This window comes from Oculina patagonica, chromosome 13 (assembly GCF_052425735.1).
Source record: "Oculina patagonica isolate OP01 chromosome 13, crgOcupat, whole genome shotgun sequence".
Classification (NCBI taxonomy): domain Eukaryota; kingdom Metazoa; phylum Cnidaria; class Anthozoa; order Scleractinia; family Oculinidae; genus Oculina; species Oculina patagonica.
This window is the reverse complement of record NC_135770.1, coordinates 32,666,074-32,694,013: the sequence shown is the minus strand read 5'-3', so window position 1 is coordinate 32,694,013 and position 27,940 is coordinate 32,666,074. Positions and strand designations below refer to the sequence as shown.

The window sequence follows — 27,940 nt, the reverse complement described above, 5'->3', positions numbered from 1 at the left end:
GCGACTGAAAAATGCAATGACCTGTGTGCTATTCGAGTTCGATTCTGGAATGTCACACTTTCAGCTCGTCACGCTATTACATTGTTACGATTAACGACACTCTTCAAGACATAATTTTTATTAAAATATCTTCTACGTTTACAAACATTATTTGAACTATTCATTTCTTTCTAACAAAAGTAAAGCACAGATTCTAGAGGGTTTGGCAAATCATTAACAACATTCGAAATTTCACAGCTATTTGCCCTTTGTCCGACTTAAGGTGGATTTCCACTGACGCGTAATTTTTTACGTTCGTAAAAACATTTAGAGACAATGTATGAACGACTTGCATTAACGTGTACGCAAGTCTTTCATACAATGTCTCTAAATTTTTTACGCACGTAAAAATTTACGCGTCAGTGGAAATCCACCTTTAGACTCTTGTATCGAGGACAGAAAGAAGATGGGGGACTAGGGAGAGCGGGCTCACTCTTCTCCAGATCTCTCTCTTATTTCCTTGTTTGTTTGTTTGGTTCTTTCTTATCTGTCCTTTCCATATTGTCATATTATCATATTAGCCATGTGGTGCATGGGTTGGAACTTGAATAAAAATAAGCCTAACAGTCTCTAACGTGAACCGCAGACGACAAACACGAAGGGAAGACCAAAGTCACGTGACTTCTTGAGGCTTGCGGTACTCGCACAAAAACGTGGTGCTTGAAATGTCGCTATTAACTACTTATACCACCCCTCTCATATACAATTTTTTTTTAAAATCTAGTCTACATAAAAAAAAAGATCTTACTGGCTTTCTTATAAATAACGAAAACACTAAACTGACAAGACTACTAAGCGAACTAGTTTTCCAATTCAATATGGCGAAAATACATGACGCTCTCTCACTGGTTAATTTATATTTTGCCGCCGCGACTTGTCGCAGAAGTGTGCACAAGCTGCGACAACGCTGCTTTCGCTCGTGCGAACAGTCGCACGAATTCAAACTGGTTTGAATTCGTGCGACTGATCGCAGCGACAAAGTGTTGCAGCACCGTGTCCCCACGACATGTTGCAGCGACTTATCGCCTAGTGTGTCCTCACCTTAAAGTGCGCGAGATCGAGTTTTTCCAGAAAAGGGGTTAGTTACAGCCCCGGAATTCCTTACCAATTTTTCTATTTGTATATCACATGTTTTTACAATGGTTTCAAAGTAGCAGACCATTTGCTATATAAAATTATCAAACGGCCTTTTTTTTTTACAAAATATTCAATATTGTCTACTTCTTTTCTCCTAAAAATGTTCTTCGTATGAATAAATTAGCTCTAATTATTCATGTTCAGTGAGAATTGCCATATTTGGGAGTACTTATTGCTCTCACAGTTGTCAATAGTCACGTGTTGTCCGCTCTTGACGTCTTTGCTATCAAGGCACAGTCCCGACTGCTTGTGACGTAACGTGCGTTGAGGGGTGTGCTCCCACAGCTGTCAAACGCATAAACATACAGTATAAAGGTTAGTCTGTTATGTCAACAGGCTCCCTAGTGGGGAGGGATACAGGGGCGGGGGGTCGAGGACTCCCCCTTCCCGCCTCCCCATATCGCAGGCCTAAGAGCTTGTTTACAGCCTTGTAAACCTGACATACTTGCGCACGGTTGCGTGGTTCACTGATGCGCCAATTAAGTTATAAGGGACCTTCAGATCGGAGTACGAGAACGGGATCGAGTACGACTTTCGAATTGCAATCCAATTAAGCTCTCAGAGCCCTCAATCCTCCATGTTGCTGACCAGCCGAAAGGGAGCCTGACTTTCGGTACAAGATTGATGTGAAATGTGATAGCCAAAAGAATAACCACTAGGTTTGAAAAGTCGTAGCCTTACTCAATCTCGAACTCGTACTCTGATCTGAAGGTCCCTATTGTGTGATATGCGGTGGGCTAATGGCAAGTGCGTTGGACCCCGCACCGGGAGGTCCGGGGTTCGAGCCCTGGACGGGGTCACTGTGTTGCGTTCTTGGACAAGACACTTTTATCTCATAGTGCCTCTCTCTACTCAGTTTTATAGGAAACGACAAAGGGCTAGGTGACAAAAATCCTGGACGCTTATCTGCGATAGACAAGCATCATAAACAATCACCCGTGTTCCTTTGGATTAAGGTATCACACGTTAATGTTATAATGCTGGGGATAATTAAAACGTAGCTGTGCATCTTCACGGAGTCCTGTGGTCAGAAACTTCACTGTCACAGGGATACCAACCTGTTTGTCGTCTCCATCTCGACATCCCTCTATAGCTACTGGCTTCCCTGGAGCGGGGTCTTTCAACGCCAAACACATGTCATGATGGCGAACTAAGTTGGTTTTCGTGAGAGCCCATTCCTGGTGGAAAAAATAAGGACCGTTTAGAGACGTGGACGGGATTTTCATTTTTTCTATCCCTGAATCACTGATGATGCCGTGGATCGACGAAAGCTAGGATTTTTAGTGTACGATTTTAGGACGCTTTAACGTTATCTTCTCTAAATTTCGACTGAAGGACAACATCCAGCCGCCAGTTTAGGGCAGAGGATTTACCAACTACCTAACGGATTCCTCCATACGCAGAGTTCACTTGGTCTCACAGAAACTAGAATTTATATAACATCACCTCTATAACACGGACAATCAGCTCTACTCCTTTGGTAAAAAAAAGTTTGACTGTATGTGATGTACATAATGCTCAAATTAAATAACGTCAAACGTGGTAATTGGGAAAGAAAACAATCGTAAGGCAGGGGGTACTGTAGTTTTGTGCAACAACTAAAGACATGGTAAGTAAAATAGGACAGGAGAGTTCTCAGACCATTGGCTAGTTTGTACAGATACAAAAGGGGTGACTATATTAGCCATGCTAGAAAGGAACATAAGGGTACAATAAAGTTCACAGTTCATAGTAATTAATAGAATGGGATGACCTCACAGCCACATGCTCTTTAGATCAGCTTATGCTGCGTTCTGGAAATTGCAGTGAACATAAATTATGCTGAATATTGGCTTTAACAACGATCCAAATTTTCGGAACCGTGCGAATTTGTTAATCCAAGGTTGTATTGTGTACGCTTTTTAAGCCATAAGGGCGCTAGATTGATTTTGTTACCCAGTATTTCAAATAATATCTGCCATGCTACCACCTGACCACAAGAGTCAAAGCATTTCTGAACTGTCACGCTACACAGCGTTACTGTCACGCCAAACTGAACACTTTTACCTCCTGCGCCATGTTTAACACACGAATGAGTCATTCGACAGATCTTTAAAACATTTCAAGACGTGCGTGCCGCCAACGATTCAGACAAATGTTAAGCGCTCGGAGCGAGCGCCGCCGATCGATTGATCGGCGAAAACAAATATTCAGTTTCGCTTGGAAATACGTTTTTGAGTTGTTGCACCCAGTCAAGACGTTTTTGCTGTAATTACATGTATCCATGTATAGATCATTTAGGTTAGAGAAAAATACTTTCTAGTTAAGTACACGACGAAGTTATAGCCATGAAGAAGTAAAAACTATAAACATGTAAAGACAAGCGTGCCGCCACCGATTCACGCGCGAAATTTTATCCTGCTTTATCCACACAAAAAGGTAATGTCGGTGAAGTCTCACTTGACAGTTAAACAAATGCAACAGTAGGCGAAACTTTGGTACTTGCAGTACACTCGCGAGAAACGAGACTCGTCTCGAGAGAAACGAGACGCGTCTCGAGAGACGCGTCTCGTTTCTCGCGAGACGGTGGTAACTTACATTTGAGCGGTACTGTAGTAACCCCATACACTGTACCTGATTTCCTGCCTGTCCGTGACAATCAAACAGGCCGACAGAACCACCGGCCTGGCTACCAAGTGTATCCAGACACTTCTTCCCCTGCTTTAGTTCACCAAATGATACATCTTGAGACTCGGGCACTCTACAATCAAAATAGGAAGAATCAAGACAATAGAATGGGAAAAGCTACAACTGTCCAATTTTCAAATGTTTCAACAAATTAGAGGGAGGCGGTGGGGGTATCTCAAAACAAAACTACGTCTTTACTATGGAATTTTTCGAATCGAATTTCACTGAGAAGTTCAAAATAAGTCTGAGAGATCTGCGAGGACCATCACTGGCAAAATTAATATCACCTCCAAATCGAAAACATTCTAAATCCTTGTTGCTGACAACAAACGGCACAAGAAACCAAGTTCATTCAACAAAGTAGAAAAGGCGCTAATCGTGACGTCAATGAACGATATGCCACTCGTAAGTGTGACATACGGAAAATACGCAACTCGGATCCCGGATGTAGTGGCGTATGGAATCTGCGAGCGGTTTAGTTTCCAGTAAAACACTTTCTTCCGTATAATACAACAGTATACGAGCATCGTCTATATGACCGGTGAAACCAAAAACTTCCAGCCTTCAATCATCGGAATAGACAGGCAATGCAGCATAATATATAGAACTTGGAAGGCATGTTACTAAAAGGGTCACACATACTGCAGGTCTGGATAGACGTTCTCCAAATACCACTTGAAAGACTTGCACTTTAGGCGCTCCCGCAGCTCTTTTCTTGACTTTATACTGAAAACCGAAACAAATATAGTTAAAACAACGCCATCATAAAAAGCAACAATTTCTCTGATAAATGACTAACGCTCTTAACGTCAGCTCTGCGGATTTTTTACATTATGTGACTGTTTTTTCTAGATTACTAAATACTTAAACCAGATTTGATTGGTTCAGGAGTAACATGCTGTAACCAATAAAAAGACTATCTATTCACGTTTCCCTCAAATCAAAGAACAGCTTCTACATCTGTATTCTATCTTCCAATGAAAGACGAGCTTCCATCGTCTCGTCCAATCAAAAAACTGCTTCTGTTTCATCGTCCAATCACAGGAGTTTCAGTATTCTTCCAGCTTATCAGATGAAATCCTCGATACTCATTTATTTCCTTTAAATTTTAATCACCTGCCGTAGTTAGCGCTCCTTGCCATGGGTCGAGCAGCATAATAAAATCTTTTGTACTCGTCCATCCATACTTCAGCTGTACGACGAGTATTCCTAAATAAACAAAGGAATCCTGCATGAAGACATGCAATACCATGGATCCTCGCTTATAATAATTACATCCAGCACTGGAAATAGGTATACACCTGCTATGAAAATAGAATCCCGTGCAGAATGATAAGTAGTTATTCCCTTTTAGCTTCAAAAGAAAACTAGACTTACTACCAAAGAGGAAACCAGAAGCGAAGGGCTTTGAGTAAGTCTATAAGAAAACAGACTTTTATGTTCGCACGCTCAATTGTCCCTCCCTCCTCTCCCTCGCTCAAGTGACCCTGAAATTCGACTCTTCAGCGATCCGTGAAGCCTCGGTTTAGTTGTTAGTCGCGCGCGAAAATTACACGACAACCAATGAGAGACGCTACACGGATCTCTGAAGAATTATGTCATCAGTTTGATGGAATTGAATGCCAGAAAGTGCGTAAAGAGGGTCTGTCCTATTAGACTCCATCTTAGACTGTTTCACTGTGCTATGTAAAACGGGATGTGTTGTTGTTGTTCGTCCTTCGTATTCGAAGATGACCATGAGACATCTAGATTCTTTGGTGAGTCCGCAGATGGCTGATAAGGCCAATCTGGGCAAGGAAGCCTCTCCCACATGTGGAGCAGAAGTGGGTAGGGGCTGTTCTGTTTGTGCTGACGGCTCTTCCCTTGCGTGCTGCTCGCTTCTCCTCGGCTTGACGGGACCTGCGTTTCTCTGCTGCCTGGGCTCCTTTTGTGATGCATTGGCGCCAGGAGGGTCTGTCGGAGGCAAGAGACTCCCAGGACTCAGTGCTGATGTTAAAGTCTTTTAGGGAGACTTTCAGACTGTCCTTGTAGCGCGGGATGTACATTGTATACACTACCAAGCATGAGACAAAATTATTCTTTTCTAAAGGAAATGCTTCTTGCAGGTTGCCCGAGTAAATTGGCAATACCTTGTGCCACAAGGGAACACAGAAGAAGGTCTCTAATCTAATCAAGATAACTGAATTAAAAATCAATTGTGACAGACAACTTCACAACGTACTTCATGTAAGTATTGGCGTTTCCATCTGGAAATGAGTAAGGATGTCTTTTTCTAAACACGTGACCGACCCTTGAACAAGGAATGATCTCCATGCTGCCGCCACATTGCCACGTCCTGAAGGAGATTTCTGTTAAAAAACGAAATCGGATCACATTAAAGGGCGAGAACATGCTCTTTCAACATTAGACAGGCCCTCGGCTTCTAGACAATAGCTATACTAGTAACCAACCGAACAATCAACAGAAAGACGAATGGTAATTTTTCGCACAATACAAAACTTCAAGCCACGAAATGACGAGCCTTGAACAATATCCCAAAACAGTCACAAAAGCTGTGTTGTTGTAATCAGAGCTTTTTTTCAGTAACTTCAACGCTGAATCACATTCATTCAAACGTTTACAGCATTTAACCCTTTAAAAGTTTAATGTACTTTTCCACTGTGGCTTTATATTAGCACGAGCCCATAAGAATCGGTATATTTTAAAATTCATAACGATTAAATCAGGACTTTTGTGTTATCTTCAGCATACTAACAGTAAGCACACATACCAAAGTTCTCGCCACCCCAAATGTCCATCATGACGTCATACTGCCCTAGCGTTTCGAACCAGGCCTTCTCCACCACAAATAAACCTCCAGCTATCATGGGTGTCCTGGGAAACACAATAAATATATAACTTTCCTCAATTCATAAAAGCCGATCTTTAATGATGTATTGACTCGATCTCTTGCATTGAGATGCATTGAGAAATTCATTTTTCATGTTCAAACATGTATCATGACTACGTAATTGGCATTAATATCCATGATGTTGGTGAATGTTATTTAGTATATAAATCCCTTTTACAGCAAGGCCCTTAAATGTGTGACCACTTTTAATTTATTCACATTCTTTCGTGCAGATTTAATCAATCAGAAGTCAACTGCAAGCTATCCACGGCTTTTGATTGGATTAAATCTGCACGAAAGAATGTCAATAAATTAAAAGTGGTCACACATTTGGGCGCCTTGCTGTAATAGGCAGCTGGTATATTGGAGAATAATGCCCGTGGCTGAAAGATGGTCCTAAAAATCAATACAGACTGTATTTCCCGCAAGCTTCCTGTACCTTTTATTCCTGCTTCCTGCGTCTTCATGCTATTTCTATTCAACTTCTTCCTGCCACCCGTACCCCCACTCATTCTTCCGGGTTTTTTCCCACCCTGTCCCCTCCACTACCCAGTGCACGTACCTTATTGGTGCTACAGGATTACTCCTTCTGGCCTGTTTTTCCTTTGGTGTTAAGCTGTCCCACTTAAAATGAAGACTCCAATCAAATCCTAACAACACAGATGTAATAAAAAAATTATTTATACTGCAGACACTTGGCTTGAGTGTTTTGGCAGTAGAGCCTCTAATGAGGTTCATAAAGTCATGAGAATGGGGAGCACAGAATGGGAACCTCTTCTTATAAGGATTTTGTTCTCTTTCTGACCAAATGAGTGTCCATAGTATTACATGTATTATAGATTGCAGTGTCCATAAGGAGAGGTTCGATGGTAATAATGTAGGCAATTTTCCTCCAACAGTGATGTTCACTGAATAAAGTACTTATGAGCAAAATCCCACTAACTTTGTAGGCTACAAAGGATTGGCTAATACAGGATATATGGGAAGGCATTCCAAGCTGTAATTAGGCCTTAAAGTTTTACCCTTGAGTCTTGAGACATTAAAAAAACATGATTCATTCATTTCTTTTATTTCTCTTGTTTTTCGCCAGCTCCATTTGCCATGACTTTTGTCTTTGGTGATCATTAACTTGACTAGGGGCATTCAAGATTTAGCTTGCCACAAGTTTAAGTGCAGAACATGTCTCACCTCCTTTTATGTCTGCTGATGCTCCAAGGTAATTGAAATCATCCATGTTGATTACATCAATAATTGGACTCACTACTATTGTTTTATCCTAAAAACAGAATATTAGACGACCTGAACTACATTTTGTATAAGTACATGTACATGTATGAAGTAAAAACGTGCACAAGCAACTTATTCAGAGGGTGTACAGGTAGTACATGTGTAAGAGGAAGGGGGAATTGGTGTCTTATGCGGTTTGTGGGTTTTCCTTCTTTTGGCCTTTGGTTTTCAGCAAAATAACAAGCGGTTTTTCAGACTTGGTATTCAATGTGGTTTTTGGTTTTTCCTATTTGGTTTTCTGTTCAAAATGCAAGTTTGAGTAGTATGATTTAGCTTGTAACTGTAAATGTCAAAAATGTATAAGAACAAATTTTTCTAAAAAAATCTTCAGGTGTCAATAGGGTAAGGTTAGGATTTTTGAAATTTGAATTTTTTGTGTAGGGTTTTTGGTTTTGGTCGAAATTTATTGCGGTTTTGGTGGTTTTTGATTTTTTTGTTCAGTTTTGTGGTTTCTTGTAGGGCCCAGTGCCCCCTCAAAAAGGTGAGAGGCATGGGGGCCAGGTGGTTAGTGTGCACACTGGACTATCAATTGATTAACGCTGGGGGAGGGAGTAAAAAATACTCTTAACTGCTTATCTAGCAATCTTGAAGACATTTATCTTTACGCCACTGCATTATAACGATCAGTTCAGATGGTTCCTACCTGCACTATCCTGTGTAACAATGGCTCCAACCAGCCAACATTGCACTCACAGTGACTGTCAAGAAATGTTAATATTGTACTTGTGGCAAAGTTTGCTCCTTTCACACGGGATCTTATTAAACCTAAGAAGGATAAAATAAATGTATGAATCTGATTTGGCACAGACCATTTTTATAAACTTAAGTCTGTAAGATGAGAAGGGTTTTGGACAATAACCATACAAACTTGTGCACAGAAAAAAGTTGAGAAAAAAATTGCGGAAAGATTTAAACAAGTCCTACTCTTCGGATTCTGTATTTGACTGTATTTGTCATGACTGTATTTGCTCAGAAAAATTGCTCAAAAGCTGAGCAAGCAGGTGACACTCTTATAAAACAAGCTTAAAAAATGTGGCCACATCTTCAATATGCAAAATATACTGTATGACATGCAGTGTTTCCCACACTCACGCCTGGTAGACACCACATGGCCATGATAGAGTAGAAGTATCATATTATTAATACATTGTATAAACACGTACCTTCTCTCCTGTCATTTCTAAGGACTTTAACTTTAGGAAGACCAAGCAAGAGATCTCCATCAGCAGCTGTAAGAAACAATAATACACTACGTGTACATAACTTAAAACAACAGATAAAACAGCAATAAACAAAGTACCAGGTAAAATCATGAATGTCATCTGGAGGAAAACCAAATAAAGAATGAAATCAATGAAGCATCTAGGCTGGACAGGAACGGTATATCATCATCATCGCCATCATCATCATCATCATCACCATCAGATCACAACGTTCTACATATGAAGTTAAGTAAGGTGGCTGCCTTGTAACAACTTCCTGAGCACTAAGTGTTATAGTTGATTGGTCGCTACTACCACTGAAGAATCCACTTGACTGTCAGTAAACAGTGTTTGTGGTTCAATTTTACACTGGGCACAGTCTATTTGGCATTTTCCTCAAGTTTGTTCTGGGACATGGTCTACTAAGGGTAAAGTTGAACAACATAATGTACATGTGCTATGGGTGTATTTCTGAAGAAATTGAAGACGCAACGATTACAGCACAAAAAAAACAAAGATCTCAAGATTGAAGCAAATTAAGATTTAAGCTTCGAGCTTGGGGCTCATATAAAAGAAAACTTGAAAAAAAGAAATGTCATAAATAACATCAAACACTAAATAGATAGAACAACATTGGCAACAAATCCAACTGAAACAATAGTTTATTTCCTTGTTATTGTTCCAGCAACTGTTTCCTTTTTTATAAATTTAAACAGTTATTTTATGTAATTTGTTGCTGGAGTATGATATATATTATTTTATTTGGCTGTGATTGAATTACAGTACACTGACTACACTTTCACACAGGGGTCATACAAATGAAGATCTGCTTTAAAGTGGGTACCCACAGAGAGGCTCATATTATACAGTTTTTGATTCAAATTATATCAATTATTACATGTATATATTATAACTCACTAAAAAAAACTGTTGACTTACCATTGTCACTGAAATCATCTACCAATATTATTTCATTGATTAGATTTGGAGGACTCCTATTTAATATACTGAAAAGAAGAAAAATAATATTTAAAATATTTTTATTTTGTCTTATAACAAAAACAGGTAAACTTCTAATTTTTTTTTAAATTCATGTTACACATGTACATGTATGTTCCGTATGGTCAACAATTTTGTTTTCTAACAAAATCATAGTATTAAAGACTAAATATATAATTACATATAATTAGAATTAATACTAAATCCCTAATCTACTGTAGCTAAATTTAAGATCAAAGATGAAAAACAACTGAGTCAGTCAACTGAATCACTGTACAGCAAATATATAATAAAAAATACCTTGTAATAGTTCTAAGAAGCGTCGACCTTCCCTCATTATGATATGTTATTATAATAGAAGTTGCAGGAAGATCTTTAGGGTACTCTTGATACCGACACCTGAAGACAACAAATAAGAAAACACATAATTATATACATGTACTTGTTTGAAATCACTTAAATTTAGAAATATTTGTAACAGCCTGTTACAAAGGCTTCCAAAGGTTGATACTGATTTAGAAATAGATAAAAACTTTTTCACATGCAACAAGGCTTTGGAACAAATATGTTTCAAACCTACATCTTGCTTACCATATAGTGTCATGTATGGCACAAAAACTATTGTCTGTAGGAGTTTGAAAGGTGTTTTTAAACTCTATGACATAGAGCATCAGACAATGTTATATGATGATGTTACCGTATACAGTCAACTCTCGTTATAGCGGACACGCTCGGGTCGTCGATTAGTGTCCGTTATAGCGAGAGTCCGTATTAGCGGGAGTCATTTCCAGTCAAACCTCTTTCGCCGGGGATCTGGATTTTGTCCGTAATAGCGAGTGTCCGCAAGGCGAGAGTTGACTGTATGAGGAAGTTGTTCAGTACTAACACCATTTTTGGATGTTGCAAAAATGTACACTGTACCATGTCTGAATAGGTCTTAAGGATGTCTTTAGTCCACCTTTTTCTATTGAAATCCTGTGTAGCTTATTATTAAAATGTGTCTTACATGTGAGATCAAAAAAAAAAAATTTAAATAAATAAATAAATAAAATCAATTTAATAAACAAATAATTACCGTAAACACCCGCGTATAAGCCGCACCCGCAGATAAGCCGCACCCCGAGTTTAACAACTCAAATGTTGGAAAAAAAGTTTTTTGAAAGTAAATCAAAGAAAATCCAAAGTCGAGTCAAAAATCCAAAGTTGAGTCTTTAGGAAGTTTTCTTCATCGAACGTAAACTCAATGAACTTTGAAACAGAAAATACTTCAGTCTTACCCACAATTTGAGCTCTTTAATATACATGTAATGAAAACCAACTTTGACATATTATGGGTGATCTTTTTCTGGCATTTGTTGACAGGTATTTCTTCATTCAAGGCAATTTTTCCATAGTTTTTTGTGTCACAACAACAAGAACTTGCGTTTGCAGAACGTTCGTAGCTTAGTAACCAGGCATTTGATCGGACGCAAATATGGGACTAGGGCAAGAACGTAAAGCAAAACAAGATGGCGATGGAGGCATTCGGGTTTCGTGGCTATCATATTGACAAATTAAAGAGATTTGGGAGCCATCTATTGGAGATAAACTTGTTGCATAACGAGAGTTTCGTAATCAGTTCGACAAATTTTCCATCAAAGTGCAAAATGAGAAAGAAACAATTGGCCATCAATGCCATCTTACTCATGAATACTCGTGGTATTTTCTCGCTCGTAAAAGTATCAATATTACTGTTAAAGTTATAGGCCATTGTCGACACTGCAAACAGTATAGGAGCTGTCAAACTTGCAAAAGCAATGACCGGTACTCTCTTGTAGTTTTATGTTATATTTATTTACATAATTTTCCATAAATTAGCATCAGTTAACGAAAATTTACGGCACCTTTTCCGAATGTTTCCGCAGATAAGCCGCACCCCCGCTTTCGAGCGAAAATTTTTGGAAAAAAGGTGCGGCTTATCTGCGGGTTTTTACGGTAACTGCCAAAGTTGACTTTTGTCAACATTTGGAGGAGCAGTCAATAAACCACCAATCAATTTGATAGTCAGCAGATTTTGGTGATAAGCATTTGACAGAGCTAGGTTTGATCTTTTCACAAAACTATTCATTTTGTGTATCGGTCGCATCTTGACAGAGCTAATCGAGAAAAAGTCAATCACTTTTTGGTGCAAAATTGGTGCTTAAACAGGCCAGAACACCTGTAATAGATTGAGGTCCTCTTTTCAGGGTTTACCAATTATCAAAACTTTTTTGGTCTAAAGGAAGGACAGATACAGAAGAAAGGAGTGGAAATAACAAAGCCCAGAAAAACGAAAAGAAAAGGACCAAAAAAAAATGGAAACGATTTCGAAAAAAAAGAAGTCCAAATTTTGGCTAAAAATGCGCATGTGCCAAAGTACAATTTTTTTCCATGGAATCTTCATCAAAATTTTGCTGCATTGTGGAAAAGTGTTTTTTTTTTAAAAAAAACCCTGTTTTTAAAGAAATTTGGCCCTGAAAGGGTTAATTGAAAAGAATAATTTTCTTCAAATTGTACTTTTTTTTCCATTGAAATCCAATTTATGGAGCAAAAGCAATATGAAACAAGCAAAAATTGGTGATAAAGCAATCTTGGGTACTTTTGCTTAAATGTACTTTATATACTGGTAATAATAATAATCAGGGAGCAGGGATGGCGCAGTGGTGAGAGCGCTCGCCTCCCAACAATGTGGCCCGGGTTCGATTCCGGCCCGGTGCCATATGTGGGTTGAGTTTGTTGTTGGTTCTCGCCTTGCTCCGAGGGTTTTTCTCCGGGATCTCCGGTTTTCCTCCGTCCTGAAAAACCAACACTTCCAAATTCCAATTCGACCTGGACAGAGGACCCGCATGAAAACCAGCTAGCGCTGATGTGGCTTCCTCTCTAAATATAGTAATATGTTTGTTTAATTGCTGTTCATGGTTATATTTCAACTTACTGTGAGTGTCTAGTATCTGGAACACTCCTATCTCCTCCAATTGCATCGCTAGCTTCTTGATTAAATTGATTCCTGTTGTATTTATCTTCCCCTTCTTTTAGTGCTCCCCCCTTCAGGTAAGCTTCTGCACTAAACGGTGGTCTACTTACTCCTTCCTCTTCATGAACATACTAACAACAAGATAAACACTAAAATTGTAATGTTGCAAAAAAATATACTTTTCTATATCTCCACCACGAAAGGTTTCTTGGTTTTAACCCACCTCTCCACCCCTCCAGAAATTGCACTTTAGCTTCATACTTTCCTTTAAAAATGTTTGCATTTGAGACCCCCCATCCCCTCAGAATTTCTGATGACCTTATGTGGGGTGGGTATGGATATTTTCCAGAGCGTCACATAAGATTAATTACAGGTAATTTTGGACCCACTCTTTCAAAGAGCATGGACGGTAGTCAATAAGCATTTGCTACATCAGTTTACTTTATCCAAATGAAGTACTGTTAGGATTCAATTTTAGTGCCCGGGGTGCTTACATTTCTATTGCATTTTGAACGTTCAAGGAAAGACAGTTATTGGAGACAGGATGCTTATCTTATAAAAGATTGTATAAGAGACAAAGGGCTTAAAGAAATACTTACAGTATTTGACATGAATAAAGTTATCTAAAAGAGTTAAAAGAACGAGAAATCTTCTGTTTGTGGGAATTCGTAGTAACATGTCAATTTTAGTAATTCATTAAGCTTATTATGGAAATTGTAAATTAAAAGTTAATAGGGAAAATTCCCAATAAATTATTGGGATAATTATAATAATAAATATTGAGCATTTTGCTAACTAAAGATTTTGTTTGTTTACTGCTGTGGAAGTGGACAAAAATAAAGCCTCATTAATGCTTCATGTCTTAAATAATATTTTGATGGAAGCATGTCCAATAGTTAGGCATATGATGGTATTCAAATTAAGCCGAATGCAGTACAAATGTACGTGGCAACATTTTTATACTGCAGCAGATATCTGCCGCCACAGGATTATCATGTATTCAATTCTTAGGCCAAAGACAGTGTCAAAAAAGTACATATACCAGTCAAAAATGTAATTTCTTATTAATTATGTGGCATCTGTTGGCATGATTTCGCGTTTTGTGGTTTGCGAAAATGTACAGCACTCCATAAATTAAAGCTCTTACAAATCTTAGAAATTGTCGATCGGATTATAATTACCTCATATAAACACAAAATGACATTTAATTTCCCAGTCAGATTTGTAATATTGAAAGAAACATCTCTTATGCTTTTTAAATATATGTAAAGCTACAAACGGCTAACGAAGGAGTAAAATTGGGAATAAAATCTTCCGAAAAATAGTCAATTATTTATTGCATTCTATCCGCCTTCCAGCAGCGCAACTATAAAGAATTTAACAAAATACAATGAAAATCTTTGACACGCTGGAGAAGTTGCGAGGAAACTCATTGTCTTATCAATTGCTTATTCACTTAACGACACTTGCACATTTTCCCTGTAATCTAAGAGCAATTTAGACGTCTAGATGACTTGACAAATAGGTTAAATGACCTTGCTTTTCGCCGGGCTGTAGCTTATCATACACATTAGCCAAAATAAACGCCGTCTAGTCTTACCTTTGGCGGATCGCTGCGTAGAAGTCCCGAATCTGACGTAAAATACAATATTCCTAGAAGCCATATCACTATCATAAGAACGATAAAAACTCTCCTTTTTCTGAGGATCATGGTGTTACACGGAATTAATTCTTTGGTGAATGCTATTTACATTTGCGTGCATGTGGTTTTCAGCATAAAATGCTTGGTAACCAGGTATCTATAACCAACATACCGTGAGCTCCAGGCTGAGCTCGGTAAAAGCGTAGGGGTCCGCAGTACGTGCAGACAACTCTCGGCCTGACCAAGAGATGAAAATCGATGATCGGAAATCAATCAATTAATCGATACTAGTAATACGTGACTCGCAGGGCCTCGCGAAGCTCTGAGTTATTGTTGCCTAGTAACGGACAAAATACAGCAGACAGAATACAAACAGAAACTGAACAACAACGAACTGCACGATTACAGAGACTTCGAAAAATACAGCAGACAGAATACAAACAGAAACTGAACAACAACGAACTGCACGATTACAGAGACTTCGACAAAATACAGCAGACAGAATACAAACAGAAACTGAACAACAACGAACTGCACGATTACAGAGACTTCGACAAAATACCGCGGACAGAATACAAACAGAAACTGAACAACAACGAACTGCACGATTACAGAGACTTCGACAAAATACCGCGGACAGAATACAAACAGAAACTGAACAACAACGAACTGCACGATTACGGAGACTTCGACAAAATACCGCGGACAGAATACAAACAGAAACTGAACAACAACGAACTGCACGATTACAGAGACTTCGACAAAATACAGCAGACAGAATACAAACAGAAACTGAACAACAACGAACTGCACGATTACAGACCCAGCAGTTTATAGCCTGAATAGGCGTTGAGGGAGTATTATGTGCAAATCAGTGTTATTTTAATCCGAAAAGAAAAACGATAAAAATGAAAGGCTCAGGATTCGAACCCACAAAAAAAAAATAATAGTAAAAAAAAAAAAAAAAAACCCTAGCCGGATTCGAACTCCCGCCCTCAGTCCCGAAGATCTGATTTCAAGTTCGACGCCTTACACGGCCGTGACGTCATTTCCGCCAGACACCAAGCTCACAAATATATATATATATGACCGTAAACTCCACACGAGATTTCATCCCGCCTGAGCCCTTTGAGGGACAAAATTATACACGCCGCTACGCTCGGCCTTCGGCCTCGCTTCGCGAGGAATAAATCGATGATGGTTAGTTAATTGATATCGATTGACATCGGTCAATCGATGACCAATCGATAGTCACAAATAAAATTTCCTTAACATACCAACAATTACTATGTACATCCTAAGCCTCGTGTTGGTGTTTTCAGAAAAAAATGATTTTTTTTACAGGAACGTTAGTGACTCACGTTTATGTAGAAAATCCTTTTTTAGACTCAGTCAAGATGTATATTTAACAATTATTCATCAAAGTGGAGGCGAATAGACCCTTTGCAAAAATGGCGTCTACATTTGAATAGCCTCGTGTGGATGTTTTTTTAACAAAGGATTTTTTACGCGAACGTGAGGCTTAGGATGTATCTGTATTGTTATTCAAATGCAGACGCCATTTATGCAAAGGTTCTATAGTGGTGAATATTTACCGTCACCGATACTGAGGCGAATAATTGTTTTAGTATATACCACACACGTTAAATAACTAGCGGACTAAAACATCACTTTCGGTAAACAAAGCGACGCGCGAAGGCAGTTTGTTTCTCTTTAGCAGCTCAGAGGTGAATAGTATATACTTTGCTAATCACCCCCGAGGTAACCAATCAGCGCGCGTAAAAAGCACTATTCACTCGTTTGGTATAATTATACTAAGTTTATTTATTTACGTAACAACTTAAATATAAGAATTTGTATGAGAATTTAACGATTGTATATAGCAGTTCGAAATATGGAAAAGACTTACTTCTCTTCTGTGTGTTAAGGTACTCACGAGCCGTTTCAAACCGATTCCGGCAAGTTTTAGTTTCACCCTTTTCCTATCCATATAATAATCATGAATCTTCTCTTCCTGTTAATTTCCCCCTTCCCTTTCTTTTTGCTCTCCCTCAATTTTCGCGTGGCCAGAATGCGGAAGAAGCTCTTCGTTACTACGGGAAACAACAACGCAAATCGTGGACATTGTTTTGAAATGTACACGGGGGGGGGGGGGGGGGGGGTCCTCTGGATCTTAAGTGACGGGGATGATCGAATGGGGGCAAAAATCAGGACCCCAAAAAATCTCTAGGGCTTCCAAGATAACCCAAAAAAATCTCGACCAAAAATTGACCCTCAAAAGACAACAGCAAAACACGTTTGTTTGTACTCTATTCACATAACAAGGCAGCCAAGGCACTACCCTGAATCTTCGGAGTGTTTTTAATAGCCAAAAACATCTCTACTTAAATCACAAAAAAATCCCGGAATCGAAATTTTCAAACCCCCAAAAATGCTTTCATCAATCCTGTCCCATGAAATCCCAAGTGCCTCCCCCCTGGGGGAATTTATACCCTCGAATTTCTTTAAAAAAAAATTAAAATCCACAGAAATCACTTAAGTGCAGTGTCTGCTGCCAGTAGTCGGTCGACATCAGACACCCCTTAGGTGTTTCTGGTTATATATATTACCATCTCTCTGTATAGACCCTATCTATGTCAGCCAATACTCGACGGATTTGATGTTCCGCAGTGAACCTGTTTCCCGTCATTATGTTGGTTACGCGTAGACCCTGCGGATTGGAGATGTACTTCCAAAACCGGGGCTGGTCGCTGAACAGTATACGGTTGTTAGGATCTTTCGTCTCTAAAGATTTTAATTTCCCGCGCGCCGCCATTTTGGATTTTATGACGTGTAATGGTAAATTGTCAAATCCAAAATGGCGGTGCGTGGGAAATTTTAAAGCCACAATATTTTCCACTTTTTGTTGCTTTAAAATGCTATTTTTCCCATGTCCTGTTAAAAAATTGAAATTAAGGCGTTATCTCAAACTGAAATTGAAAAGCAGAGACCGATACAACGTAGAATGAGAGAATTAGTCTTGTACTATATTTCGGCTGGCCAAACCAGCCTTCTTCAGGTACAATGAAGTTTACATTGGCTATGTTTAAATTTATATGGTGATAATGATATCTAACGAAATACCGGAAATACGTAAAACTAAATACAGGAAATATGTAAACAGTGTACTAGTATAAAACAAAAAATTTAAAATATGCTAAGCTTAAAAAATGACAACAAAATAGTATAAGTAAACAAACTAATATGTATGGCGACCTCTTGATGGTTTTCGCTGAATTGCTGGAGGTGCTTGCAGAAACATGAGTTGAGAGAGAACGGTGATGAAAGGAACCAATGCAAATTCTCCACGAGGCGATGTCAATGCCCATGATGAAGAAGAGAATAGTAGGGAAAATCGGATCTGTCTGAAGATCTACGGTTGTAATCCAAAACGACTATTAAAAGTTCAAGCAAGCAAACCGTGTACGATCTCCTACCGGTATACGTTGGATCAACTGAGTGATCTAATCGGTTTGACACATAAAAAACTGAAATTGAAAAGCAGAGACCGATACAACGTAGAATGAGAGAATTAGTCTTGTACTATATTTCGGCTGGCCAAACCAGCCTTCTTCAGGTACAATGAAGTTTACATTGGCTATGTTTAAATTTATATGGTGATAATGATATCTTACGAAATACCGGATTCAACGTCAACTTGTCGTAAGAGTGGAGGTCTCCTTTATTCGGCACTGTATGTTAATTCCGCCGGTTAATCAATTGAGACAGAAATCAATGGAAAACAAATAAACTTTAATTCAAGAATTCTTGACATGCTGTTTTACAGTTTTTTTGTTATGTGTTTTAATGTAATCAAACAACAACAACATTACATAACATAAGGAGGGAGGGAGGGAGGGGGGCAGTGCTCGACACTAACTTTTTTGGATACTAGGCAATGGGCTAGTGAGTAACGAAAATCACTAGCCCACAAGGAAAAGCCACTAGCCCACCCCCCCCCCCCAAAAAAAAAAAAAAAAAAAAAATCCCAAAAAAAGTCCACTTAAGGAATTAGGCCTCCTTTCCTTTTTGAACTACACTTAAACTAAACATAAACCTACTGGCGTCATATCCAGAAGAGGACAGCCGTTATTATCGCAAGGTTTTCAGCGTCACGGTATCGTAATCAGCAGGCATTCAGGATAGGTTTGTTTCCAACTTGGTTGAAAAATTCTATTGTATTTCTTTTTCTCTTCGTGGGGTCTCTTGCCGTCTGTTGAAGAATGCGACTCTGGCTGGGGATTATCAGCCGCAGGACGTTTTCTCGAAGACTGTAGCGTGTTAAAAAAGCTTGAAATCTTCTTCATTGCAGAGAGACTGTAACAGGTCGCGCGCGAAAAAATCAAAGATGGCGGACCAAGGGTGGCTCTATCCCAGGCCCTTTTTGAGTGACATGGAAGCGAGGATGAAAAGCCTTTTCCAAGATGGCGTCCGGTTTACAAGTCTAACGTACGTTTCGGCTCTGATATGGATTGCAAGTCCTCTGGTTTAAATTACTCAAGCTATGGAAAATAGCTCCTGATGAAGCTTTCTAAAAGAACTTTGAAAGTTTTAGAGTTTTAGTAAATTTATTTTTCCATGAAACTTACTAGTCTTGAGGCTAGTAGGAGCGTATTTTTACTAGCCCAGCCTGAAGTTTTACTAGCCCTGGGCTAGTGTACTAGCGTTAGTGTCGAGCACTGGGGGGAGGGAGGAATGGACGGGGAAAGAGCGAGAGGATAGGGGGGGGGGGATGCTCCCTGAATAAACGTATGCGAAAATTAACTGTAGTGTTCCACTGTGAAATCCATAAGGTACAGCTGACGCTCTTCGAGGCCTTTTTTTTTCATTGGCAGAAACACAATCAAAGGCGCGAGCGTTGAAATTATCGGACACAAATTCAGAGTTCGCTGTGTGACGGACCTATCTCAACCTGAAGGAAGACGGTAGCATCCACAAGATACATGTAGCGCCTTGAATAAAGTTTCTCGTGAGACACAAAAGAACTATACCCCAGTCCTGAGTTGTCCTCCTTCCCGGGCCTTGCAAAGGAGTCTGGAAAATAGTCCGAAACGAACTGTCTTGAAATGTTTTCCCGTTTAGCAGAATCTTCTTGTTGATCAATCAATGTAATCTTCACTCTCTTTTTGAAAGGCCAGGGTAATATCGCGTCGTATTCACCTTTTATCCCAACAATATACACCGACAGGTGAGTATTCTTGTAAGGCTCCACGCCATTGGGGTAGACTTTTACTTTCAACTTGTAGCCATAACTTTCTGTTTTATCAGTGTAGAATGGAGGACTTTCTATACAGCTCTCTTTAAGGGTCTTTGCTTGACTCAAAATGTCACTAAAGTCGTCAATCTTCCAAATAAACGTCCGTGTGTCAACTAGTTTCCTTGTTGTGGCGAGTTCCTTTTGTGCGTCATTCAACTTAACTTCTGTTGCATTTAACTTCACTTCTGTGTTTTGTAACTTCACACAAGCTAAGTCAAGATGGGGCTTCATTTCAGATTCAAGATGGCAGTCCACATCTTGTCGTTGAACCTACAAGAAAAGAAGGAGTCAATTAGCTGCTGAATCTCGGAAAACGTTTACATTGATTTCTCTTACCAAGCCTCAGTACAGTGAATGTTTCATTCACTGTAGGCTTCGTAAGAGAAATTCACCGTTAATACGGCTTCGTCTGTGTCAAATGTGTCAGGGAAAACTGAATGTTTCGAACTAAAGTGCTTACCATCTAGCCATGAAAACCGGAATTTTCGGTTGGAATGCAAATTCTACGGTTAATTTTCCGATAATTCCGGTTGGCACTTGTGGGCAGATAACCTGCAGAGGTTGTCCTGCGATTTAGGTTGCAACGAACCAACTGGAATTTCCCTTACCATTTGCACGGTTTCCCAGTTCTAGTCTATTATCAACGGAAAACAATAACAAGAAACCGTATTCTTAAATGGCAAGCGACATCTCTTTCGGTCTGTCTGATCGCAGGTTAGTCTGTTTGCTGATTTCGGAACAAATCCTTACGATAATTCAATGGCCATCCGGCCAGGGCTCGAGACTAACTGTAGCCAACTAGCCAAAGACTACTAAAATTTAGGTTTTGGCTACCAGGTTTCGCTTCCTACTAGTGCAAAACTCGTAAAAGTCAACAGTTCTTGATAGAATTCGATGTGTCTGACAAGTGAAAAAATACTTTTGGCTAGTAAAATCTAACATGTCACTAGCCAATAGTTAGTCTCGAGCCCTGATCCCAAACGGTTTCTTCCAACAAATGGTAAGCAAAGCTATACTGAAATGAATATATGAAATTCATATATTTGTACTGCGGATATACATTATAAGCAAATGAAAGATCATCGCAGTAATGTACTCAACTTAAGCAGTTGAGAAAAGCAAGCCTGAAAAAATTTCAGGCTTGAACGGGAATCGAACCCATGACCTCTGCGATACTAGAGCGCTGCACTAGTATCGCAGAGGTCATGGGTTCGACTCCCGTTTAAGCTTGAAATTTTTTCAGGCTTGCTTTTCTCAACTGCTTAAGTTGAGTACATTACTGCGATGATCTTTCATTTGCTCAAAGCTTTACTATCGCAAGTTTCCTGCCCAACAAAAGCTTAACTTCCACTTTCTTGTGGCGAGATACTATATTTGGTCCTGTAGGACACGCAACCTGACGCCTGAAATAAAACATTTCTCTGTCTTTCTGGCATGTCACAATAGCCTCAAAAGTGGAGCAGTGTCCGGAAATTAACTCTAGAAAGCGTTGTATGTTAAGACAGAAGGCAAATAACGAAACCTAAGCTAGAATTATGTTTATATATTATTATAAGAACTATATGTAGAGCGTATTATTACTAGTGTAATGATTGTAAGTAATTGTATGTTAAGTAATGTAACTGTCACGTAAGTAATGCTAGTTTTGTAAGTAGTGTAAAGAATGTAATTAATTGTACTTTAAGTAATGTAGCTGTTACGTAAGTAGTGTAAAGTACGTAAGTAATTGTATAGTAAGTAATGTAACTGTAACGTATGAATATAAGTCATTTTTACGTAAGGTAGTGTAAGTAGTTGTTCTGTAAGTATGCTCGTCTTTTTTTTTTTTTTTTTTTTCTGTGTGTTGCATTAAAAAAAAAATATTGTAGGCATCAGATGTAATTAGTCTAAGTACTGTCAGTTGTAAGTAGAGTATTGTAATTAGAGTAATGTAATGTAAGTAGCGCCTTTGTGTAAGTAGTATAATGCAATGCAATGTAATGTAACTTTTTGTTTTGTGTCTTGCAATAAATAAATAAAAAAAATAATAAAAAAAAGTTTCCTGCCCTTATTAAAATTTAGGTTTTGGCTACCCCGGGAGGGGGTTCAGCATATAAAAGCACATACCAATGTCCCCAGGGCCAATATAAGGCATCCATTATCAGGCTGTCTCTGATCTCACCCCACCACAGTAATGAGAGCTCTTAATTTCCAAAAGTGGGAATTAAACTCACGACCTCCGGTCAGGGTCCGGTGTGCAGTACGTTGTCCTGACAGCTGAGCTTTGTAGATTTTACATGCATGTCCATGTATGTTATGCCTATGAACCGCATAAAAGTACATACCTTTCTTTTGCAGCCCATCTGCACATAAGGACAGGATACTAATTCTAATGGGCACTCGGTTTGGGTGTGATTTGGAATCTAAAAAAAAAAAACAAAAAACAATAAGGCATTTAATATAGAAACGAATGACCGATGGAAATCTTTGCATGCATGCAATTGGGCAGGAGGCTTGCGTCAGCTCATCATTGCTGATATGTTATATATTACATTGGCAGAGATACATTTGAAACGATAGTTGAATTCGATTGCTTTCAGTTTTGAGAAAAAGAAAAAGAACACTCGTTTTCCTATACAATCCAAAATTAGTCTTTGAAGAGGCTAATGAGAAAGGGCAGAGAGCAAGAAGACTACTAAGGAGAAGGAAGGAGTGGTAGGGGTAGGCTGTCGCCAATACCATATTTTTACTGATAATCTTAGAGGGGAGGGGGTGGGGGGGGGGGGGGGGGGCTTTTCAAAAATTTATTTACTACTTCTTAAGGTTTATCACCAAAACAAAATCAGTGTCAGGCCTTAAAATTTATGTACACTGTCATGAATATACAAATGTACCTTGAGACACAACATTATAACTATACACAATATAATAGTACTGCAACTACACACAATATTATAATAATTATGAAAATTCAAACTTAAAAGTTTTACCATTTCCCTGGGAAATGAACCACCACAACCGTTGGGACAAATTACTTGGACCTTGCCACACTTTGTGATATGATCCTGCAAAAGAGAAGAGTAAAACACAAAAAAATAAGGCCAATTACGTCCCAGTTGAGGCCCGCACGGGAGCCAATATGGGTTATTATTATTATATGGCTACAATAGTACGCGCGCTCTGATTGGCTGCTGAGCGGGCATTATTTTCTTGTAATGACCGGGCATTATGAAATTTTTTCTCGGCTCAACGGTTTTTTGAGTTGACTGAAAAGCTACTAGCGAGGGGGCGAAAACAACAAAAAATGCCGACAAAATACAAATCTTTTCAATAACTGAAAGAAAAATATACTTCTTTAGTATGAGCGACGCAGAGAGCCACAGAAAGCGAGAGCGAGTTTTACCTCCAGTGTTTTTTCCCTTGATTATACTCTTTTTTTGGATAGTGCTTAAAGGCCATATAATAAATAACTTATTAACCTCGTCCGTTCGGTCATTACAGAGCAATCTCAGACCTCGACCTTGATGTATTGACCTCGCTGTCGCGCGGTCAATACATCAAGGCAAGGCCTCGGTCTGAGATTCCCCTGTAATGACCTCACTCTCGGTTAATAAGTAGTATATATTAATACCTTTACATCACAATAAAAAAAATGACAAAAAAAGTGTTTCATTTTCACCTCTTTGTTCCTCAGTTCCCCAGTCCAGTGACAACCTTTAATTGGACATCTGACATCAAAAGAAAGAACCTTCCTTTCTGTTGCTTTATCTGGAAAAACATCCTAAATAGAAATGAAGAGATCAACATGACTTGTGATGTTAGCTAGGTCACTTGACTGAAGGTAATGGTAAAGAACTTAATCTTCATTTGGGCAAAGAAAAGTGATGATACTGCAACTGAGTCCAGAGTAGAATTTTCTTATAAGATGAAGCATGTACGGATTACTAAAGGGGAGGTGACTTCACAAAAGATATACCATATTATTATATAAACTGCAGTGGTATAGCGAGTGGTAGCAAATTGAGAAAAATGGTATCACACGTGTGGATAAAAATAATATCCACACATGTGCGATGTCATTTTTGACCAATCAGCTCGCAGAGTTTGCCTTGTTTTAATGCTCAATAAGCCAAATTTTATGGATATTGAGTCGAAACATCTTCGCATCTTCCTCTACGATCTTCAGTAACTTTCGGACATTTTCGGAAAATTTTGGAAAATCTTCGGAATCATTTGTACAACCTTCGGAAACATTTTGCAAGTCTTCGGAAATCTTCCGAAAATGGTCGGAAATTGTCAAAAAGATCGTAATTAGTAGGATTACATAATAAACAGAATGGTAGATGGTTGCTTGGATATATGAAATTTATCTTCTCGTGTTCAATCAATTGCTGCGCTCACTTGTAAGCTATCGATTTGAACCATTAAAAGATAAATTTCATATCTCTGCGCAACCATGTACACCTGTATTATCCTCGATAATTTCATTCACTGCATTAACTTGAAAAGGAGCCACAGTGCAGATTGATTTTTTCTTTTTTATGACACATAACATAGGGTTAGACACATAACAAAACACATAGCAAAAACAACCAAAAGTTAGTTTAAACACAGGCAGGCCAAGCTTACAGTAAGAGCCACAGTACAGGATGTAAAAAAAATTGCGCAGATCTCAGAGGGTGTTATCTGCCTCAATCCTTAAGCCTTTGGCTTCAGTAGATTACACCCAGGGGGGGGGGGTACTCGGGATTTTAAGTGACGGGAATGATCGAATGGGGGCAAAAATCAAGTCCCAAAAAAAATCCCAAGGGCTTCCAACATAACCCAAAAAAATCCCTAGATCAAAAATTGACCCCTCAAAAATCAACGGCAAAACACGTTTGTTTGCACTTTATTCACAGAACTATGCAGCCAAGGCACTACCACAAACTTAAGATTGTTTTGAATACCCCAAAACACCCCTTCTAAACTAAAAAAAAACTAGCCATATTTTCCTACCCAAAAAAATCCCGGAATCAAAACTTTCATACCCAAAAAAATCATTCGATCATCCCTGTCAATTAAAACCCCAAGTACCCCCCTGGGGGATTACACCCTCCTTGTTCATCATAATTCTTCATATCATACTCAGTCTCGTCCAACAATTGCTACTTATCATCATCATCAGTTACCCGATCTCTACTTAGAGAGAGTGCAATCGCAAGTAAATGCTTAGACCAATTTCAGCGTACGTGGGCTTTCCTTCTGTAAGACTTCTTTTATAACATTCTAAATTCGTACTGTATATTTGAAGCATATAAGTATTGTAGGTAAAGTAGGATAATTCAAAATTAGGCAGAAAATTTGTAATTTTTGTAGTGTTATGTAGTGTTACTAGTGTGTAAGCGTGTATTATATATGAAGCAAAATTGTGTAAAAAAAAAAACCTGTATAGTAGTAGTAAATACTTTAGTTTATAAAATTATTGTATAGTAAGTAGTGTAGTATAAGTATTGTTTTTGTAAGTAGTATTGTAACTAGCGTATGTTTTTGCTTTGTAAGTAGTGTTTTTTTTGGTGTTGCAATAATAATAAAAAAAAAAATAAAAAAATAAAAAAAAATAAAAATTTACCCGATCTCTATCCAAGTCCTGCCTCTCCATAGGACAGTTGTGAGGTTGATGATAAACTTCTTGCCTGTCAAAAAGTGTTAACAGAGTCAAAGGCTTAAACAGCTAACAAAAATAAAATAATTAGTGTCTTTGTTTTTATCAGAAAAGTGATTACCCAGAAACCATGAATTTATGTAGTCATATACCTTATTATAGGAAATTAACACTTCATGAAATTAACATGAATTTCAAAAATTGGTGTTGATAATTTAAGGTGCTTTAAATTTTGGTAACGTTAATTTCTGCGACCTTAATTCCATTATTTTGGCCCCAATTTCTCAATACAGTCCAGACGTTCTAATCTCCTCGGAAAAAGCATTATTTCATCAGGATGGAAATCTTCCGGTATCACTGAAACTGTGAAGAACGCTCGAAGCGGTCAGATTCCTAGTTTAAGTTAGGTAAAATCACTTATTAAATGTAATATAACTCAAACCATCATAATGGTACATGTATATGAATTTTAATGTTCTTCGATGGGCTGATCTCAATCAAGCACTACCGGTAATTTAACTGAAAACATAACAAAGACATTGCATTAATTTTATAGAGGACATTTACATGGTCTACATTTTATGTTTCAGTGGCAAAAGCAATAAATATTATAATAAATAAAATAATAATACTAAGTAACATGTACATGTAGTTATGATAGGCCTTATCACGGTTTTTGACGCCATCTTGACGAGTAGGCAAAGTGGGTAGAAATTACAGTGTTTGTATGGGAATCCGACAGCAAATATCTTTTACAAAAATTGAATTCTGGATAACTTGTTGAATTGTTAAGTTAAGATACTAGGCAAAAGTTTTTATTCACAAAGTTTGGATGAAGGAGCTGGGCTAGAAAAAGTTCAGTTACGCTTTTAATCTCCCATACATAAATTGCCTGTATTTTCTCTGCAGGTTTACGTTCCGGTTTGGTGGGTTGATGCGTTTCGCGGGAAAAAAAAATACTGACAAATGTATGAGGCCCTGCCAGGGTAAATTACGACAAGCAACATGGCCCAAAAAGTAGCGACAGCATACTAATAAAATTAAGAAAAACGACAAGCCTTATGGAAAAAACTGAAATTCCGACAAGGACAAGCAATTTTCCTTCCATTTAATTACCGACAGCGACACAAAGAGCAATAAAACAGCGACATGGCACATATTTAAATTTAGACAAGCGACACGGGAACCCCCCTGGCAAGGCCTTATGTATAGGAAATTAAAAACGTAACTGAATGCTTTCTAGCCCTGCTACATCCTTCAAACTTGGTGAATAAAAACTCTTGCCTAGTATCTTAACTGCCCGCTTTGCCTACTCGTCAAGATGGCATCGCAAACCGTGGTAAGGCCGATTAACTGTGTTACACTGCACATGCAGTTCATCTACACTCTACATGTATAGCTACATGTAACATGTAGCTTTTAGAGTTTACAGTGTGATATTAGTCAGGATGAGGGTAGTCCTGATAAGGACTTTCTGTTTCTTAGTCTTCGTATGGATTCTTAATTAAGCTTTCCCTTGATATGCTAAAAACACTAATCCTATTACTAAAACAGCCATTTTACAGGAATCTTTATTTGATTCCAACTATTTAAAAAACATTTCGAAAAAGGGTTATCAACAGATGTTATATTCGCAGAAACTGTAAACAGTAAAAATAAAAACTACATCTATATTAAAACAAATTCAGCAGATTCTCCAATCTGAAATCCGTACCTTCTAAAATAAACCTCGAGGCATTCTCTACAGAATCTGTGGCCACATCTCGTCAGTACAGGCTCCTTAAGCGGTAAATGACAAATTAAACATTGACAATCTTCCTCAACTGCATTCACAAAGTCCTCGTCATAACCCGAAGGCGGCCAATTTCTTTTTTCAGCTCTCTTCTTCGCGTCCGCCATTTTTTATGCAACGGTTTAGGGCAGCGGGGCTCTGGGAACGAGATTGTCTGCTTGATAAGGGTAACGCGGGCTCGATACCCCAAAGTGTCTCTCTCAAAGAGGTACGAAAAATATTGAAAAAAAATTGTTTGCAGGGCCTAAAAAGACAAAACAAATTGCTTACAAATACAATATGTATTTAAAAATGTTTGCAGAGGTGCATATTTAAAAAAAGTGTACAGAAGAAAATTTGCATATATCCCACTCCAGGAAAATAATGGTCCGTCC

At 38.5% G+C, this 27,940-nt stretch overlaps 2 protein-coding genes across 3 annotated transcripts; both read right to left on the bottom strand.

Annotated features, from left to right (window-relative positions):
- Positions 1 to 102: 102 nt before the first annotated feature.
- Positions 103 to 14,981, bottom strand: LOC144635189 (polypeptide N-acetylgalactosaminyltransferase 2-like). 2 transcript variants are annotated; one of them, XR_013567333.1, is made up of 16 exons: positions 14,814 to 14,981; positions 13,175 to 13,344; positions 10,522 to 10,620; positions 10,162 to 10,229; positions 9,184 to 9,249; positions 8,664 to 8,785; positions 7,922 to 8,009; positions 7,296 to 7,383; positions 6,614 to 6,717; positions 6,065 to 6,191; positions 4,960 to 5,052; positions 4,486 to 4,569; positions 3,790 to 3,916; positions 2,235 to 2,354; positions 985 to 1,461; positions 103 to 946 (listed from the first exon to the last, which is right to left on the bottom strand). XR_013567333.1 is itself a non-coding variant. In XM_078494269.1 (15 exons), the coding sequence occupies exons 1-15, from the start codon at positions 14,922 to 14,924 to the stop codon at positions 1,303 to 1,305; spliced, it is 1,626 nt and encodes a 541-aa protein (XP_078350395.1). In that variant the 5' UTR covers positions 14,925 to 14,981; the 3' UTR covers positions 103 to 1,302. The 2 variants fall into 2 exon arrangements, 1 of the variants encoding a protein (XP_078350395.1); XM_078494269.1 differs by having other exon boundaries at positions 103 to 1,461.
- Positions 14,982 to 19,581: 4,600 nt separating this feature from the next.
- On the bottom strand, positions 19,582 to 27,739 carry LOC144635223 (TNF receptor-associated factor 4-like). Its single transcript, XM_078494314.1, has 6 exons — positions 27,489 to 27,739; positions 25,742 to 25,805; positions 23,810 to 23,911; positions 23,121 to 23,195; positions 22,476 to 22,553; positions 19,582 to 20,421 (listed from the first exon to the last, which is right to left on the bottom strand). The coding sequence occupies exons 1-6, from the start codon at positions 27,671 to 27,673 to the stop codon at positions 19,774 to 19,776; spliced, it is 1,152 nt and encodes a 383-aa protein (XP_078350440.1). The 5' UTR covers positions 27,674 to 27,739; the 3' UTR covers positions 19,582 to 19,773.
- Positions 27,740 to 27,940: the final 201 nt, after the last annotated feature.